Raw genomic sequence first — 20,166 nt, 5'->3', positions numbered from 1 at the left:
GAGAACAATATTTTGAAACAACCTGGGAGCAAGCGGATGCCAACCATGTGCCTTCCAAGCTAACAGAGGTTTTCTGGATGCCAATAGCCTTTCTCCAGTGAAGGTACCTGATTGTTGATGTCTTACCTTGGACACTTTATGGCCTTAAGACTGTAACTTTATAACCAAATAAACCCCCTTTATAAAAGCCAATCCATTTCTGGTGTTTTGCAAAACAGCAGCATTAGCAAACTGGAACAGGAATGAACTTGCTAACATTCCCACTCTCCTGTGAGCTCCTGGAGGACACCACATTATTATTATTAAACCTGTTTGTTGAATACATAGTTAAGTTGGTGATCAGTTGTCAGTGTAATTCAGCCCCTGCATATGTCCATTGAAGAACTAAGGCCCAGAGAGTTTGCGGCAGTTGAGTCTTCACGGCTAGTTGTGACGAGTTTGTTGCAGCAGCTGCATTGCCAATGGTGAACAACAGTGACCCCACCAGCCTCCATCTGGCACTTGACAGGAAATCTTTTAGTGTTATCCTGTCATTAACTCATATATGTAAGCCCCTGCCACTAACTGCTCAATGTAATTGATTAGCCATAAGGAAGGGGTCTCTCTTTGGTTCATAAAGGAAAAATACAATGATCTGACTGAGATCCAAACAACCTCAGGATTTTGTTGTTGTTCTTTGTTTTGGTATATATCTAGGAGTGGAATTGCCAGGTAACCAGGTCACATGGTAATTCTTTGTTAACTTTTTGAGAAACCAACAAACTGTGTTCCACAGTGGCCACATCACTTTATGTTCCCGCCAACAACGTACGAGGGTTCCTATTTCTCCGTATCCTCACCAACACTTTTTACTTCCAATTTTTTAAAAAAATAATAGCCATCCTAGTGGGTGTGAAGTTGTATCTCATTGGAGTTTTTTGTTGTTGTTGATCAGAAGAACCTTAGGTTTTTAAAGACTACGGAGGACCAGAAGTCTGTTTCCCAGGGCTGGTGGGAGAAGAAGGGCCAGGATTCCGGGATAACTAAACAGAAGCAGGAGCAGTTAAAGGCAGCAAGATCACGCAAAGGGCTATGACAGTAGAAAGATGGCACAGACTTTGGGGACACCAGAAGAAGGAGGACTGGGGCTGGTTGTGCAGAAGTACCAGATGCAGAGATGGCTGCAGCCGTGTCTTACCTGGGCACAGCTGTATTTTCTGGTCTGTGCATCTTCAGGTACTTGGCGTGCCATTTATACCTGAGAATATCTTAAGAAAGCAAGCTTATCCTATGCGGGTGACTGAGCTTGTACCTCGGCTTACCAGGCCTGGGCCAGGGGACCTGATATCACCCCCTGGGGAGGGTAGTGGGTACGGGCGTTTAGTGCCCTCTGCAGCCCCCCCGAGCCTGGGGAGCGAGGTCAAGGCAGCTCCCTTTTCCTCACCCAAAATGCCACTGGCAGGGGAGGCTTGCCGGAGGGAACCGCCTTTCTCCCAACCGCCCTTTCCCCACTTCCTTATCTTGCCCGCACACTCCCCTGTGCCAAGGCAACTCCTGCCACCGCCAGCGCGCATGCACCGTGGCCAGAACAACTCCCGCCCGCTGCAACGGCTCCTGCGTCCTCTCAGAACCAATCCTAGCCCCTCTCCCTTCAGTATTGCCATTTAAGGCTACTTCACCTCCTTTCCAGTCCTGCCCTTCTTACCAGCCTATATAACCTGTAATCACCCCTAAATAAAGCCTCTTTGGCGCATACTCCTACTGGATGAAGAGTGTCTTGTCCTTATCGCCGCCCTCCACACCTTGTACGCCTCCCGCCGAGGACCTGGCCAAGTCCTCCGCCTCGCCCTCGCCTCCGGGAAAGAGCCCCCGCCGCCGGTACCCTTTAAGCAGCCCCGAGAGCTGAGGGCTCAGCTACCGGCCGCCACTCCCCCCCAGAAGCAGTAACCGCGGCCGCAATCCTACACCCAGAAAACCAGCCCTAAAGATGAATTGCCAAGTCTGACAATCACCCCAAGAAAGAACCCAAGACCATTGGTTGATGTCAGGAATGAGAAGGTGTCTCCTGGTACTATGGAACCCAAGATAAAAACTTCGGTTATAGATGACTTCTGGAAACCTTTTGGACACTTTAATTTTAACAAGCATTTATTGAGTTATTACTATGTGTCAGGTATCCTGCCAGACTCTTTAGTCCTTAAAAAATCCCAATTTCTGGGTATTTCATTGTACATACAAAGGAAAGATGCAGTCCTTCTTGCAAGCAGCTTACACTTGGGCTATGGGGTCAAACCTGGGGAAGAAAGATGAAAGGCCGCCACCCTGAGGCAGATTTGGGAGGAAATGTGCTTCAGGGCTCCTTTGCCCTGATTTCTCTTACACTTTCCAAACTGGTCTTTCTGTTTCGAACTCTGGACTGAGAGTGATGGGATCTGGGATCTCTTGGAGAACAAGGGAGCTGGTCTTCATGGCTTATCTTTTCATGATAGTGGCGATAATGCTTTCACTCATGCTCAGGCCTGGCTCCAGAGTAACTCAGGTGCTTGGCTAGGAAGAGATCCTTTGTGTAACCTTTACCGACTGACAGACAGTTCAGGCAAAGGAGATCCCTCCCGGGAATGTGTCACCAACAGCTTCCGGCCCACAGTGCGTTGCTGGGCTCTGCTCACCATAATTCCGTGCCAGAGTACAACTCCACCCAGCATCTGCGTCAGCATCAGCCTCCCTGCAACCTGACGTCACCACCACCCAGCCCTGCAGCCAGGAGGGCAGGCCACGGCCTGGTGAACCTTGATGCAGCTTCCTTCATTCTTCCAAGGCTGTATCACAGAAAACCTGACTTCAGTTCTGCTTTCCATCTCACCTTTCCCCTCAATTCCCTACTCTCACTCCTCTCATCTTTAGGTTCTTAGCTCCAATTCCAAGTAAACACATGCAATAAAGACATTGGTTATCTTTGCTCCATTTCTAAGTGAGGGCAAATTGAAGGACTACACACTCACAACTGACGCCCCCTTCTACAGAACCCCTAGGCAAGGGGCAAAGATCTATTTTGAAAGTGCTTTTCTTTCTATTGCAATATTTATACATACTTATTAAAGTTGGAAATAAAGTTTAAAAAGTCCTCCTTTTCATGCACCTCCTGTCTCCCCCACTTTCCCCCCAGAGCAAACTGTAAATGCATGGGTGTGGGTGCCCTTCCAGACCTTTCTACCATTACATGCTTTATTACAGGGTGACCATATACTTCTGTCAGAGGCAGTATGACCTCATGAATAAAGAGGCCACATTGTTTCCAAGAACAGAAACAGGAAGCTCTTTGCTGGCTCCAGTCTCTATTCTCCTCACCCTCGTGGTTCCTACTCATGATTTCTCTAGAGCTATATGCAGATATGTGAAATAGGAAGACCACATGTTTATTCATTGAATAAATACAAAATGATAGAATTTATGTGATTTGGGTGACCATGGAAAGTAGACAGGACATAGAACAGGACATAGAACAGGGAACTAGGAAGCCCAGAATCTCATCACGATTCTGCTTGGACTGTTTGGGAGATCTTGTGTACACTACTTAACCTCTGGATTTCACCATCCTGCCCTAGAAAATAAAGTGGTCACATTACCTACATTCCAGATCTCTTTCAGGTTAACATTCTATTTATTTCCTTTAAGTAAAAAAAAAAAAAAAAAAAGAAAAAGAAAAAAAAATTGTTTCTCTTCATGGGAAATTTTTCCAGTGGTTTTGAGCATGTGTGTAAAGGGTAGGAAAAGTGCAGGATGTGGGAGAGGTTTTTCCTTCTACACCTGCCTCCAGTAATTGAACTGGATTCTTTATGTCAAGTGTAAACTGCAGAAGTGTCAGAAGTGTTTGGCATGAGGCTGGTGGAGGGGTCCAGCTGAGGTATGTGCAAAACAAGTTGAAGACGGAGGTGGCCGCGAGACCAGAGCTCCGCCTCGGGGGAAGCACACGGGTAGACCTTAAAGCCTTTTCTCCTCGGTATTTGCTGCAAGGTAGAGTCCCCAGTAATCGTCTGGTGTTTGGTTTCTCAGGCGGAACATCTAACCAGCTGCTACTGGGGCGGGAGCAGCAATGCGCCGGACCGCCACGACCCCAGCCTGCCTTACCTGGAACAGTACCGCATCGACTTTGAGCAGTTCAAGGGGATGTTTGCTCTCCTCTTTCCCTGGGCCTGTGGGACTCACTCTGACGTGCTGGCCTCCCGCTTATTCCAGTTATTAGATGAAAACGGAGACACTCTGATTAACTTCCGAGAGTTCGTCTCGGGGCTAAGTAAGGACGTGTTATTATGATTATTATTAACACTGCATGAGTTGGGGGGGTGGGAGTTGAAGGTGTGGTAACCCCAGTGGTCCCCCATGCCGCCCCCAGGGCCTCAGCGCTGCTCTACCTCAAAAGCTTGGGCTTAGAGGCAGAGAACCACATGTAAGGCTTGCAAACTGATTATAAAATTTGTTTTTAGTTAATGGCTATATTATATGGATAAATCATTGGCTTCCACACTAGCTCGGCCTTAACACTAGTTAAAAATACATTATCAGAGAATATGCAAGACAGTAAAATGCCAGTTTAAAATAAACACTGAAATCACAGACGACGATAACTTTACAAGAGACAAAAAAAATGTTTGGGTGAATTACCTTTTCTTTATAAACCCTCCAGACTCACTGTCTGACCTATTTCTCATCTTATAGTCTTATTGGACTCTTGTTTCATTATAATATAACAAAAAGTTACATGGTAGTAATAGAGTTTGGCCCAAGAAATGTAAAGTTGTGGATTTAACAGGATTATGTAGAGCTGGCAGAATGAGAGAAGAAGGGGAGTTTTTTGAATTTTAACTGCACTACTGGGGTCATGTCCAAGGAAAGATGAAGGGTGAGAGATGGAGCCCATAATGAATCCAAAGAGTAACCTAAACCTGTAAGAATAATGTCTGCATGGCTGAAAACTCAGAAGAAGAGAATGGTTTTAAAAAGTGTGTGGATACGTGTGTGTGTGTGTGTGTGTGTGTGTGTGTGTGTGTGTAGGTGACCTTCTTCTAGGTAAAATAATGTATTCTATAAAGGGCTGATATATATGCTTTAAAGGGGGAGAGGGTGGAGGACTAGCAGTTGTTGAATACAGGCATGGTTCTAGATGTTTCAGAACTTGTATTATATCATTTAACCCAAACAACAACGCTTTGAGGTAATAATAATCACGATAGCTAACACATGCAGCATGTTCTCTGAGCTGGGCGCTGCCCTCATGCTTTAAATGAATTTAACTTTCCTAAAAGCACACAACTACAAAGAGCTAGAGCTAGAGCTAGGATTTGAATTCAGGCAACCTGGAAGCTATTATTATTCCTATTTAAAGCTAAAGAAATGGAAGCTCAGAAAGGCTAAGTAACTGGCTGGAAGATTAATTCTTAGCTGGTCAATATATATCTGTCACTGAACTGAAGTGAAAGGCACAGTTAGTATATGCTAGGCCCAGGATTCAACTAGAGGGCTGTCCATCTCAAAACCTCATCTTTTTCTTACTATTTCATGCTGAGGACAGCCGAAGGGGATTTTTATGGAGGAAATATAAAGTTTTACCTAAACAGTTATACATAAATACATTCTCCTCATTAAAAAAGTTAAACAGTACAGACAAGGCTAAAGACCCCTTTGACCTTATCCTAATCTCATCCATCACCAAGATAGTTACTGATATCAAAAAAGGATTATAAGGATTAACTTTGGACAAGGATAAGGAAAAAGAGCTAGATCTTGCATGTAGAAAGTGTTCAGAAATAAATATAGATATTAAATTTGCTTAAATCCATTCAACTCCATCATGGAGATCATTCTCCAAAATCTTTAAGAAAGGAGAAAAGGATTTGAAATTCAAGCTGGTGCAAACACTGAAAAATGAGTACTTAGGCCTTTAAAAGTGCTGTTGAGTTCTCTAGCATGGAAAACAACACCTCAGTTTACTGGGAGAACCATCAGGTGTGGCTGCAGAAGTGCTGTCAGTCATATTGATCTATTATAGCTATGGAGAAATGCAAGGAGACCAGAAATAAGAAATACTGTCCTAATTTTTTTAAATGAATCCTGAAAGGATGTACTGGTGATTTTAATATTAATCCCCAGATAGGTCTCTCTAGAGATTATTTAGTAAGTGGTCTATATGAACTTAGAAATGAGAGGTTTCCTTTTTCAATAGTACTGCTAAAAGGTGGAGTCTCTGAACTCAGAGTGTGTCATGATTGCAGCCACTCATTTGACCAATAATTCATTATAAGTGGAAAAGGTGGAAGTGTATGGAAGTTGGTGATTGCCTGTTTGCTCAATTCTACCCAAAATATGATGGTTATTTAATCAAGTTCAGCTAAGAGAGAGGTCACTACCACCTTGGACCTGAGTTTAACCTAATTTGTAAAATAGGGTTCTTCTCAGGGATAAACGAGATCATTCAAGTAAAGTTTCTAGAATAGTGCTTGGTTCAAAAAGTGTTACGATTTTCACTACAATTGCTGTTCAACCCCCTCTACTGGACTCTTGTCAGCAACTTAAACCGTGAAGGTAGAGAAGGTTACTCAAAGTTGAAAGAGACTGCTGATATGTTGCATAACAAAAACAAGATTAAAAATTTTCTTGATAAGAGAAAATGATTGGCAAAAAAAATGTATAGGGATAAATCAGAAGTCCTAAATTTAAGAAGTAATTGTAGAAGAACTAGACAGGAAATCTGCATTTAGTGTAGTGGTTTCAAGCATGGAATCTATGGTCAGACAAAACTGAGTTCAAATCCTGGACCTGCCACTTACCAGCTTATGATCTTGAACAAATTACTTAACATTGATAAGCCTGCCTTTTCTCACTGTAAAATGAGGTTAATAATCGTGCCCATCTTAGAGTTATTCTGAGAAGTAAATGAAATAATGCATGCAAAGTAGTTTGCATAGGGCTTAACATAGAGTGGTTAATAAAAAATAACCATCGTTTTCAAGATTAGTATTAGTCAAGTGCCGAAATCTGGGAGTTTAATTAATCCTGTGGTCAATATGAACCTCCAGAGTGAAAGAGTATAAAAGTTGAATGCAAATTTAGGCTAGATTAGTGGAAATGTCACGAACAGTTCCACTCTTCCCTGAAGTTCCCAAGAAGCTTCTGGAACTCTGTCTAGAGAAATATTGATTGACAAATTAACAGATAAGGTGGAGGTGGATCAGAATGGCGAAGGGATATACAAAACATGTCATATGAGAAAGTTGAAAATCTTGGCGATATATACCCTGGGAAAGATAAAATTGCCTTGAGAGGAATAGGGCTGCTGTCTTTAAATATCTAAAAGACTGTTGTGTGGAATAAGCAATAGATTTATTCTGTTTGGCTCTGAAGAGTAGAATAATAGTTTTAAACCTTGTGGAGTCATGGACTCCTTCGAAAATCTGGTAAAGATTGTGGACCTTTTCTTCCCAAAAAATGACATAGGCACATATACACAAAATTTGATGTCTTATGGGGTTCACAGATTTTAGGAAGTTAAAACTGCAGGTTAAGGGCCCCTAGACTACAATAAAAGTTAAACTTTTGACACTTAGCAAGTGCATTGGTGTGCTGAAATGCCTGTGGTTGTAGTGAGATTCTTGTCTTTGAGAATGAACGTTTAAGCAGTTGTGAGATTCCTATCTTACAACAGTGTGTTAGAAGAGATTTCTCCTTAAGTGGAAGGTTGGTCAATATAACCCCTGATGTCCCTTCTAACCCAGATTCTGTGATTCTTCTCCTTTCTGCAAATTGCGAATCTCATTATTCTTTAACTAGGTGCTGTTAGAATAGATCATTACCAAGGATTTTCTGATTCCTAAAATAAATATGGACTTTAAAGGAAAAAGTAACAGTATTGGGGGGGGTGAAGTTTATAATGGCAGATATGTTACAATAAACTAAATTAAAATGCGGGAACATTTAGCAGGACATAAAAGCAACTAATAAGGCTTTCTAAAATGAGTAATAATGTTTTGCAACATACATTGACATTATTTTTGAACTCTAATAATTATTTAGGGTGTTGGGGCCCAAACACATAACCTTTTCATTGATAACAGTAGTTTACTATGTGCCAGCCACTATTCAAAGTATTTTATACATATTAACCAATTTAGTTTCCAGTTAGGCATTTTGTGGGACCTTGATGTCAAGACCACTGGTAGAATGTTCTTTTATCATTGCACCTTATAGAGGGGAAACTGAGGTGCACAGAGGTTTACTCACCTGTGGGCACATAGTGAGTAAATACAAAGGATTTAAAATCAGACATCCCGGCTCTAGATCCTGGGCTCTTCACCCAAACATTTCCTGGTGAGACCTTCTGTCACAAAATGTCCTGGTTTCAATTTGTAAAACGCTAACTTTTCAGGGCACACAGAGCATTTCATTTTGGTTCTTACATGATGTCTAGGTGCTGCATGCCATGGGGACCTCACAGAGAAGCTTAAACTCCTGTACAAAATGCACGTCTTGCCTGGTAAGTGAGCTACACAGAGTACTACTTCCACTGGTAGCCATGAGCTGACACGAAATGTCTCTTTTTGGACTAAACTTTTTGCCCCTTTTTAACTTACAATACCAAAAATGGGTCACTGAGACTGAATAATGACTACTTACATAATTTCTGTGAATCAGCATGTGCTTGATTTTTGGTGATTTGCCTGTCTGAGGTATGAATTGTGGTAATAGAAAAGCACAGACATCTGTCCGTGGTAGCACATGGACACTAGAATGTGAGAGATAAAATTATAGGAGACGCTGCGCTTCTGAGTCTAGGGGAAGCAGCTTTACCACTGACAGGAACAAGTGGTGGCTTTGAAAAACAGAAATTTATTATTTCACAGTCCTGGGGGCTAGACATCTGAAATCAGGGTGTCAGCAGGGTTGGTCCCATTTGCAGGCTCTGTGGGAGAATCTGTTCCCCGCCTCTTTCCTCGCTTCCGGTGACTGCCGGCAATCCTTGGTGTTGCTTGGCTTGTAGATGCATCACTGCAAACTCTGCCTCTCCTTTCTGGGTCTCTGTATCCAAATATCCCTCTCCTTTCTCATAAAGACACCAATCATTGGATTTAGGGCTCACCCTAATCCAGTATGACCTTGTCATCACTACATTTATAAAGGCTTTACCTCCAAATAAGGTCACAGTAACAGAAACCAGGGATTAGGACTTGAACACATCATTTTAGGAGACACAATTCAACCCACTATAGGAATTATTATCTTTATAGCTTACTATTTCCTAAAATTTGACTTGTGAAACATTATTCCACAGGATTTGGAAAATTCTCCAGAGAAAGGAAAACTTAAAGAGAAACTCTCTTGTGGGGTTGTTAAAAAGGAAGGTTTGGTTGGAATTGGAGTAATCCCCTGCCCTTAAGGTTTTCGAGCAGTAGACATACAAGACTCCCAATTGTGTGCCCTGCCCCACATTTGTAACTTTAGCCTCTCATCCTTCTCATCCTGTCATATCCTCTGATAGTATCCTCTCATTTTATTCTTTAATAATTAAAGCACACTTTCATTGAGTCATGACCTTGCCAATATGAAAAAGAATTCTCTTCTCTCCCTTCCCTAGAGCCATCTTCTGATCAAGATGAGCCAGATTCTGCTTTTGAAGCAACTCAATACTTCTTTGAAGATATCACCCCAGAATGCACACATGGTAAGTGACTTTTCTCACCAAGGCCACTCTATTTCCTTTTTGCAAAGCCCTCTGTTATTAGAAAAACGCTCGCCTCCAAAGATAGTCAATCAAAGAAGTATGTGATTACAGTTGCCTGATATGTTACTTTCCTTTCAGGTGTCTGAGGTTGGGCAGCCACTGGGGAGAAGGTCTCCACTGTCGGCTCCATGTTCATTGTGTCCTGTCTACTTAGAAAAACCATGTCTAAGATACTTTGCCCCCTCTCCCTGCAAGGGCTGCTCATTAAGGACATCATCCTGTTGTTATACTGCTATCTAGAATCAGGACTGGAATTTATCAGAGAGCATTCTCTCCTGTCTGCCTTTGTTCTCATGTCAGGGATTGGCAAGCTACGGCCCATGAGTAAAATCCGGCCCACCACTGGTTTTGTACTTCCTGTGAACTAAGAATGGGTCTTACATTTTTAAATGGTTTTATAAAAAACAAAAGTAAAATAATATTTGGTGGCATGTGAAATTATAAAATCTAAATTTTAGTGCCCTAATGTTTTATTGGAACATAGCCACACTCATTGGTTTATGTGTTGTCCACGGCTGCTTTTGTGCTACAATAGCAGACTTGAGTAATTGGTGCAGAGACTATGTGGCCCACAAGCCTAAATTATTTACTCTCTGGCCCTTTACAGAAAAAGTTTGCTGACCTTGCTCTATATGATTGCTAAGTCTTCAAAGACTTGATTTGACTCATATATAATGAGATGTATATAATATCTCTAAATTTATATATTAGATCATGTACTGTTTTGTCTCTTATGAATCTAAGCAAGTCTCTCAGCTTCTGCAGTCAATTATTTACCTTTGAATTCATCATTAGAGCAGCTTTATAACTTTACCTAAGTCTGAAAGCAAATGTGGGCTTCTCCTGGGTCCTTTTCCTCTTAACCCTTCAGTCCCCAAATAAGCACATCTTAGACCCACTTTTTTTTTTTTTTTATCATCATTTTATTGAGATATATTCACATACCACGCAGTCATACAAAACAAATTGTACTTTCGATTGTTTACAGTACCATTACATAGTTGTACATTCATCACCTAAATCAATCCCTGACACCTTCATTAGCACACACACAAAAATAACAAGAATAATAATTAGAGTGAAAAAGAGCAATTGAAGTAAAAAAGAACACTGGGTACCTTTGTCTGTTTGTTTCCTTCCCCTACTTTTCTACACATCCATCCATAAACTAGACAAAGTGGAGTTTGGTCCTTATGGCATTCCCAATCCCACTGTCACCCCTCATAAGCTACATTTTTATACAACTGTCTTCGAGATTCATGGGTTCTGGGTTGTAGTTTAATAGTTTCAGGTATCCACCACCAGCTACCCCAATTCTTTAGAACCTAAAAAAGGTTGTCTAAAGTGTGCGTAAGAGTGCCCACCAGAGTGATCTCTTGGCTCGTTTTGGAATCTCTCTGCCACTGAAGCTTATTTCATTTCCTTTCACATCCCCCTTTTGGTCAAGAAGATGTTCTCCATCCCATGATGCCGGGTCTACATTCCTCCCCGGGAGCCATATTCCACGTTGCCAGGGAGATTCACTTCCCTGGTTGCTTAGACCCACTTTTAAACTGTGAGCACATAAATGACTGAGTAGAGAGGAGTAGGGCAGACTCAATCTTACTATTACTGGCAGGCTGAGGTTGAGGTTATAAGCATTGGAGAGAATGCCTGCTCTGTATATTGTTATCTAGGTGACCTCAGGCAGGTTCCTTGCATTTCTGAGCTTCAGTTTCCTTGTTTAGAAAACTGAGAGGATAGCTGTCATATTGGGTGAAACTATATGAAATAATTGAAATAATGTAGTAAAGCTTTTAACACAATGCCTTAGCTTGCCCTACAATATTCTTTACATTGGCAATCATACTGTGGCTGAAAAACGGTAGACTTCTCTTCCTTAGTGAACACTCATCTCAAAATAATTCACTTGCTTCAAAAATGGTACAGGAACAGTGACGTACTAACAGCATTTAATATCATGGAAAGATGCTTTTTTATTCAGAGAGATACTTTTTAGAAAAATGCTTTTTTAATCTTAACAGTAATATTGCTTTGTGTTGAGATTTTTAAAATATATGTAAAATATACTAAATAAGCTAAAGATGCCTTAAAATCTTACTACATAGAGATAACTATTATTAATATCTTGAAATATTTCTTTTCTATCCTTTTTTTACTCATGAAATATGTAATTAGAATAATTATATATATATAAAAATAACTAGGATCAAACTGTTTAAACAGTATTGAATGCTACCCTTTTTCACTTAAAATCCAGTGAGCATATTTCCATGTCATTAAAAATTCTTTGAAAACATGGTTTTTAAGTGGCCTTATAATGTCCACTATAGCGGTTTACCATACATGAAATATTTTTGAATATTTACTTGTTTACTAAATTTTCAACCTTAAGAGGAGAGGAATTTCTCAATGACATAAAGTGCATTGCCCTCATTCTGTCTTAAAACCTACTGAGATTAATATCACACCTAATACAGTAAAGGTCACATATCTGGCAAACCAGCCCCTTTTTGGATGGCTGAAGAAGTGCCGGAATCTGAAGTCCTACGTGCCCTGTAAATGTCCTGTTTTAAAAAGAAAAGAGAAAACAATTATAAGTGGGTTCCTTGAAAACCACATTTTTGAAATGCCAAATTATGAATCTGTTGGAATTTCGTAGAATATAATGTTTTAGCAAAAGATTTTGTTTTGTTTTCTTTTATCCGCATAGATTTTAATTTCCTTAAAAGAATGAGTTCTTGATTTTTTGCAGGCTCTGGCAGAAAATCAGTCTCACATTTGCAAAGTAAAGATGATTTATAGCAGAGAGGAGAGGGATATCAACATTTACTGGGGCAAGCACCATAATTTTTTTAAGTACTGAAGACTCCACAACATCATCCCTTTAATTCTTCATTCTACCCTGATTCCCCAGTTGTGAAAAAGAATTCTGTGGGAGTCTTGCCAAATAAAATACAGGACACCTAATTAAACTGGAATTTGGGATAAATGACAGATAATTTTTTAGCATAAGTATGTCCCATGCAATGTTTGGGACACATTTAAACTAAATATATTGTATAAGATATACTAAAAATTACTCATCATTTATCTGAAATTCAAATTTAACTGAGAAATCTGGCAACCTTCTACTACAAATACTAAATATATAGGTATATTATAAACCATTCTAATTTTTCTTCTGAATATTTCTTGGTAGTTGTTGGATTGGATAGCAGAAGCAAACAGAGTGCAGATGATGGCTTTGTTACAGTGAGTCTAAAACCAGACAAAGGTACAGATTTTCTCTTCTGTATATTTACCTTGCTGCTGGTTCAACACTCGTCTCTTGACCTTTGAATGTGTTTTCTGACCTTTTGGTTTTAGGGAAGAGGACAAATTCTCAAGAGAACCGTAACTACCTGAGACTCTGGACTCCAGAAAATAAACCTAAATCAAAGAATGCAAAGGATTTACCCAAATTGAATCAGGTAAGGGCTTTATAGTTTATTTCATTCATTGCAAACCTTGAAGCTCTGTTTTCCAGCCACAGAGAAACAAAGACTAAGTACCCCTCAAATATAATGGTAACTTGGGGTGCTTAATTAGTATCGGTTTGATACTATTTTGTGCATTTTTTTTTTTTTTGCATCAAAACTATGCTTGGTTGTGAGAAAATGACCTACTCAGACAAAATGTGAACCAAGAAACATTCCATTTTGCAAGTACACACCTGTCATCCCAAGACATTAAAGAGACACAAAAACTCAATAGGCAAGCCCATGTTATTTTCAAATTGCTGTGCTGTGTTATAAAGATGTCGGACATATTTTTCCTTAAAGAGCTGACATGTAATGAGTGAGAAAAACAATATAAATAATTACAACACAGGATAGAATGTGCTTAGTTTCATAACAGAGGAACAGGTAAGTAATCATAGATGAGGGTGGAAGACAGCCAGGGAAGTCAGGGGACCTGTCATGGGAAAGGAGATCTGAGCTAACCTCTGAAATATGGAGATGCACACTGAAGTGTCCAAGTGAAATGAGATGATGTCTGGGATTTCCTTAAAATTCTTCAACAAAGAATAAAAGAATAAGAAAAACAGAGCTAATGAGGGAAATGTTTTAAATATCAATCATTGTTGAATCTAGGAAATGGATATATGAAGGCTGATTACTTCATTCTTTCTATTTTCATATATTTTTGGAATTTTTCATAATTAAAAAAATACCAGAAATATCAATAAAGAGACTTTGAGCAACGCTTTAATCCGTCCTACACCTAGGACTTTCTGGAGATCTTTTGGGAGTCCTAACTTTAAATGGCTTTACAGCCCACTTCAGTCCTAACTGTGTGCTCCCCAGAAAATGATCACATCCCTTGTGTTTTTCCAAATCATTTTTCAGGGGCAGTTTATAGAGCTGTGCAAGACAATGTACAACATGTTCAGCGAGGACCCCAACGAGCAGGAGCTATACCACGCCACAGCTGCGGTGACCAGCCTGCTGCTGGAGATTGGGGAGGTCGGCAAGCTCTTCATCACGCAGCCTGCCCAGGAGGGCGGGAGCGGGGGCGGCGGGCCATCCTGCCACCAGGGTATCCCAGGCATACTCTTCTCCAAGAAAGGGCCCAGCCAGCCTTACGGGGCGGAGTCCGTGGAGCCCCTCCCGACCAGCCTGGGGGCCGAGAGTGAGGACCACTCGCTGGGAGGGCAGATGGAGGACATTAAGCTGGAGGACTCCTCACCCCGGGACAATGGAGCCTGCTCCTCCATGCTGATCTCCGATGACGACACCAAGGACGACAGCTCCATGTCCTCGTACTCGGTGCTGAGCGCCGGCTCCCACGAGGAGGACAAGCTGCACTGCGAGGACATCGGGGAGGACACAGTCCTGGTGCGCAGTGACCAGGGAACCACGGCGCTGCCCCGGAGCACCAGCCTGGACCGGGACTGGGCCATCACCTTCGAGCAGTTCCTGGCCTCCCTCTTAACTGAGCCTGCCCTGGTGAAGTACTTTGACAAGCCCGTGTGCATGATGGCCAGGATTACCAGTGCAAAGAACATCCGGATGATGGGCAAGCCGCTCACCTCTGCCAGTGACTACGAGATTTCAGCCATGTCGGGCTGACGCAGGAGCCTCCACCGGGGAGGGGGCGGCCTCGGAAGGGAAGGGACTTTTTTATGTTCTTCTGTGTTGGGGTTCCTTTCTTTCTTTTAAATTAAATATTTATTAGTACCCGGCTGGAAGCCTGGTGTTTTCATAGAATGCAATGAAAACTGTTGGAGACACATGCAAACACCTCAATGTAGGCATAGTCCATGCTCTCGTTCTTTGGGGGAGGGTGGGATGGACCAGAATACAGTTTATTCATTGAATTCCAAAACAGATGAAACTGCTAGTGATATGTGTGTATTATATCTTATTAATCTTACTGTTGAGCTGTATACATGGTTAAAAAATTGTGCTATTTAACGCTAAATAAGGTAGCAGTCATTTGTGAATTGGGGCTTTTCAAATAAAATTAGAACAGTAAGGAAAATGAAATGTCACAAACACAAGAATGTTCGTAAATGGAAAAGGCATTGTCAGCTGGGATAAGTCTGATACCACAACATTTAGGACACATTAAAATATTTTTTATGACCTTAAATGATATTTCATAAAAGTTCTCTATTTAAAAATCACATTCAACAGATGCTCCTCTTCAAGGGGAAAACATTTAAGGATCTAAACAATTATGAATGTATAAGTGGTTTTTACATGATGCCAGAATAACAGTTTATTTTATCAATTTGGACAAATACCAAATCAATTCTGCATTTAAAATTATTCCGATTATGGCAAATGGACAGAATTCAGTGAAAATGAATTGTCCTTTGTTACAGAGAATCTGGAAGTGGCAGCAAAGATAACGGAGGGTTCGAGTTTGTTTTTTTTTTTTTTATGGAAGAGTAAAAGTACTTATACTTCTGATACTGGATTTTCAGCTTCTTATCATTCATTGCAAATAAAGCAAAAAATAAAACAATAAGCTTTACCATTTTCATAATCTCCATAGAGTCAAGAAATTGTAACAGTGTATTGCGTTTGACCATCTGTAGAGATAATGTAAACCGAGAAAAAAAAAAACCTGCAAGATAACATAACTGAATGTTTTAAAACAAAACTTGTCACTTTATATAGAAGAATAGTATGCTCTGTCTATTTCCTGAATGGATGTGGAAATGATAACTAGCACACCTGCACTTTGAATTCCTGCTCTTTTTTTTAATTACTATTATGGTTTTGTTTTTTACAGACATTTTAGATTTCTTCTTCTTACTGTTGAATTCATAATCATGGTCATTTTTTTTTGCTTATTCAGAATACTCCTTTCAACACATTCCTTTCTTTTATTATATATTGTCTTCATTTCAACTGTTGCTGCTGTTTTCTATCTTGTTTACAGAATGATTTTTAAACTGTCAAATGAAGTAGTATTAACCTCAAATAGGATAAATGTGAACAAATAAAATACATCAGATACTCAGATGTGGCTTTTATCTCATGCTTGACTTTCTGCCTAAGATAGTAACATCATTCCTTTGACAGCTTTGCAGGAGATATTTTATTAGGCAATCATATTGCTTAAGTAAACAAATTTTTATAGGCAAATATTTTGAGATAAGAAATATGTAGTGACATGCATGTGAATAAGTGTATTTTAAATAAGGAAGCAAATTTATCAGTAATCTAATTTAAAATTCTTATCCTACGTAAGTAATAACAGGATATAAATCCCTCTGCTTAATCTTTATTGGTACACTGAAATACCAATTGGTATGTATTTAATCAAGTAACCAGTCATTTATGTGATTGAAATCTGATTGTTACACACTATTCCATGTGTTTCCATTTTTAAAGTCACATAAAGATACTTCAAGAAATAATTCTGTAAAAATTTGATGCTCTCACACACATCTACTCCCCAGAATCAAAGAGGGGAAGGGAATAAGCTTGTGTTTAAATGTGTAGCTCTAAATAAATGAAAGGAGCCAGAATTTTCCATCCCCATTGAGAAAGAGACTGTAACTGAAGAGCACATCATTGTGAAGGCATAGGTCTTTGTTGATTCTGTTGTAATTTTGTTCTTATCCTTTTAAGGTGCTTTTCATCTCAGCAGTGATCTACCAAATAATGGGAGTTTTTAGTCTGTGTTTACTTCTAAAGTCCACTGTGGAGGAATCCTGAGCCCTTGAGTTGATTATTTCCAGTTAGTCTATGAGACAAATAGGCTTGTCAGCTTATTCACCAAGTCAGAAGAAAAATACAGGAGAATCATTTTCCCCTAGCCACCAGAAGACAGCCAGTACATGTCAAAGAATATTTTTCTGGAAAAGATTAAAGTGGCTATGTTTTAATGTTTGTGTTATGCACTAATATTATTTTAGGTCCATAATCTCCATAGATTATTCTCATTGATTTCAATGTGTTGTGAATTCAATTTCTTCTCTGAAGAGTCACTTTAAACTTAGCTCAGTGACTCTTCTCATGCTAACAATTATTAAACCATTACAGATGCTAAACACAATATCTATATCCTAATAGACTTGAATAGCTTTTCAGTGAACTTCCTGCTCCTCAGTGGAGCTTTCACACATGACAACTCAAAAAGGAAAGCAACTGCTAGGGAAAAGGAACAAATCATCTGTAGTCTGGATGCCAGGGAAGTAGGTGAGCCAGAGAAAAGGGACTATGCCAGAGAAACCCCAGATCAAAGGCAGTCATTCCATCAAGCATCAATTCAAGGCTGACTCTGGGAAGGAGGGAGGTTAAGCCAAGTGGAGCCATGGGCAATGAGGAATTCACGTGCCAGAAGCATCCTGACCCCCAACCAAGCTAACACAGGCCGAGAACTGGCAGCCAGGCACAGGGCGGCGTCCACAGTGTGAGCTGTCACAGCCAGCATCTGTGGGCAGTGCGGCCAGGCTGCCCTCTGTCCACTTTTCTGACCCTGAGACTCCACAGGAGCCTTCCAATCATGTGGCAGCCTCAGCCTGGTCTCCGAATGATGCTTTGTCTAGGGGTCCTAAACTTAGAGGCACTTTAGATCTTGAAGCTAACAGAGTGAAACTCTTGGGGAAGCCTTGACAGCTGCCTTACTTCCGTGACCTCTGTGTACAGGGCTCCTCAGATTGTGCACACTTCATTCACCCATTCTGTAAGGAGACTCTTTTGTTATAGCATCAACTTCCAACTGTACTACGAAAATAATAGCAGTTGATGGGTGAGTACAAAGCATTTCACACCATTTTCTGCTTTAAAATGATTCTTTGTATAATGTTTATGCCCTGTGTCTTTCGTTTAACATGTTCTTGACAGTGTAATTCTTTAAAAGGGAATCACAGGAGCCAGACAAAGGAATCTACAGTTAGGTACAGAACGAATATGGAAACACTAAGACTAACATTCTCTTTTTGTGAGCTTTGTCAATACTATCAGCTGCCAGGGAGATGGGTCTGCCATGAGAGCTAGAAGCTGATCACTGAGAGCCAAGCTTTAGGCCATTAGGGTTTCCTGCTTCACAACTACTTCCTCTCACTGTTCACAAAGACGGCAGAAAAACAGTGCAAACCTAGATCCTGTAGCCCCTCTTAAAATTCTTCAGGGAGAAAGCATCAACTAGATTGATGCACATCGCTAGGACTAGGCTGGAGATGATCTCTGGACTCCCAGAACAGGCCTAATGAGTTCACTTATTTCATGAATATTGATTACATACCATGTGCCAGGCACACAGACAAAAAAATACCCCTGCCTTCAAAGGAAATTTGCCTTGAGACTCACGGAGCGTCCACGCCCACATCCCTCCTGCCGCAGCGGCGACCCTGGCCCCAGGGCCATATACACCCGCAGTAGGGTGGTGGGTTCCTGGCTCGGTGCCTCCCCCGCCTCCCACCCTGCCTGGGACCCCTCAGGGCATCACCAGGAGCCAGGCCGGCTGCAAGGCCAGAGCTGGATTTGGGGGTGTCCCCAAGAGCCGGGAGATCCCAGAGCACGAGGGCTGAGGCCTGGGCAGCCCACAGGCGCATATACTCTGATAGCACCAAATGAAAACCCAAGAAATCAGGTACAAAGTATTGCTGAGAAAGAGCTGGAGAACCTGGAGAAGTAGAAGGAGCAGAATAGAGCTAACCCAGTCAACCTGGTGCCAAGGCGGCTAGGTGGAAGCAATGTGAGGCTGAAATGAGGCAGAAACAGCAACCCCAGCTGATGCAATCTAAATACCAGAAAAGCTAAAAAGAGGAGTCTGTAAGAATCAAGAAGGAAGCTGAGGAAGCTGAAATCCAAAAAATGAAGGCAATCCAGAGAAAGAAGAGCAATAAACTAGAGGAGAAGAACAGACTTCAAGAAAATCTCAGAAGAGAAGCGTTTAGACAGCATCAGCAGTACAAAACTGTGGACTTCTTGAGCAGCCCAGACACTGAGTCACCAAACAGCCGCACTGGTCAAATTGCTCCTCCATATGGAAACTTCCAGCTCTGCTGAGGGAAGACAGCTGGGCCAAGAGCTGGGCTTATAAAGATTCTCTGAGAGAAGAAAAAACACGAAAATTGCAAAAATGAAGAATGAACAACACCAGAAGAATGAATTACTGGAACGAAAGCTACGGCAACAAGAGGAAGAAAGAGCCAGAATGCACCAACCTGAACACAGGAGGGTAAATAATGCTTTTCTGGACCGACTCCAAGGCAAAAGTCAACCAGGTGGTCTCGAGCAGTCTGAGGCTATTGGAATATGGAATATGAACAGTGGTAACAGCTGGGGTACATGAGAAATCTTTACTTCCATCCGGCCTTCCTCAACTGACCTTGGAAAAAACCTCACGAGGTGCTTTACCTTAATGCGCTTTTGTTCAGCCTCTCTGTTGTTACCTTAACTTCAACGGCCCAACTACACCACTGAGCAGTTAGGTGCTTATGCATGTTTGCAAGAGCTGACTGCTGAATTCATATTTAATCTCTAGTGCCACTGAAATGTTATATCATTTTTTCTAATTGATTTTACCTCTTATGGCAAGTATGTAACTAAAACAACATGAGTGAGATAGAAAAGGAGGGGATCATTTGATGCTTTCAGATTCATGAGAGCTATGGATGATGCAAGATTGTATCACTAAGCAGCTCATTTTAATCTAAATTCTCAGATCAGGTTTGGGGAAGTTTTGGTGTCCTTTTAGATTTTAATCCCTACTTTCTTAACCCAGGTTACAAACATGAGCAAAAGAGAAATCTTTTATATGCTTTTAAACAGATTTATAAATAAATTTTAAACTGCTTCTGTAAAAAAAAAAAAAAAGCAAAGGGAATTTACATTCTGATAGAGGAGACAGACCGTAAGTGTGATAAATGAACATCATATATGTTATGACAGAGATTCATGCAATTC

The 20,166-nt window shown here is 40.9% G+C and overlaps 1 protein-coding gene and 1 pseudogene across 1 annotated transcript in view; both read left to right on the top strand.

The window, feature by feature from the left end:
• The window catches only part of TBC1D9 (TBC1 domain family member 9), a 157,958-nt gene extending 141,697 nt beyond the window's left edge, over nucleotides 1–16,261 (top strand). Inside the window, exons 16-21 of the mRNA XM_037830710.1 lie at nucleotides 4,033–4,273; nucleotides 8,441–8,506; nucleotides 9,605–9,691; nucleotides 12,954–13,028; nucleotides 13,121–13,224; nucleotides 14,143–16,261. Coding sequence (XP_037686638.1) covers nucleotides 4,033–4,273; nucleotides 8,441–8,506; nucleotides 9,605–9,691; nucleotides 12,954–13,028; nucleotides 13,121–13,224; nucleotides 14,143–14,865 — 1,296 coding nt within the window. The 3' untranslated portion in view covers nucleotides 14,866–16,261. The remainder of the gene's footprint in view (nucleotides 1–4,032; nucleotides 4,274–8,440; nucleotides 8,507–9,604; nucleotides 9,692–12,953; nucleotides 13,029–13,120; nucleotides 13,225–14,142) is intronic.
• Nucleotides 16,262–17,573: 1,312 nt separating this feature from the next.
• On the top strand, nucleotides 17,574–19,595 carry LOC119530491 (annotated as a pseudogene).
• Nucleotides 19,596–20,166: the final 571 nt, after the last annotated feature.

The sequence above is a fragment of the Choloepus didactylus genome, chromosome 3 (assembly GCF_015220235.1).
Source record: "Choloepus didactylus isolate mChoDid1 chromosome 3, mChoDid1.pri, whole genome shotgun sequence".
Taxonomy (NCBI): Eukaryota; Metazoa; Chordata; class Mammalia; order Pilosa; family Megalonychidae; genus Choloepus; species Choloepus didactylus.
This window is presented reverse-complemented; position numbering and strand designations above follow the sequence as displayed.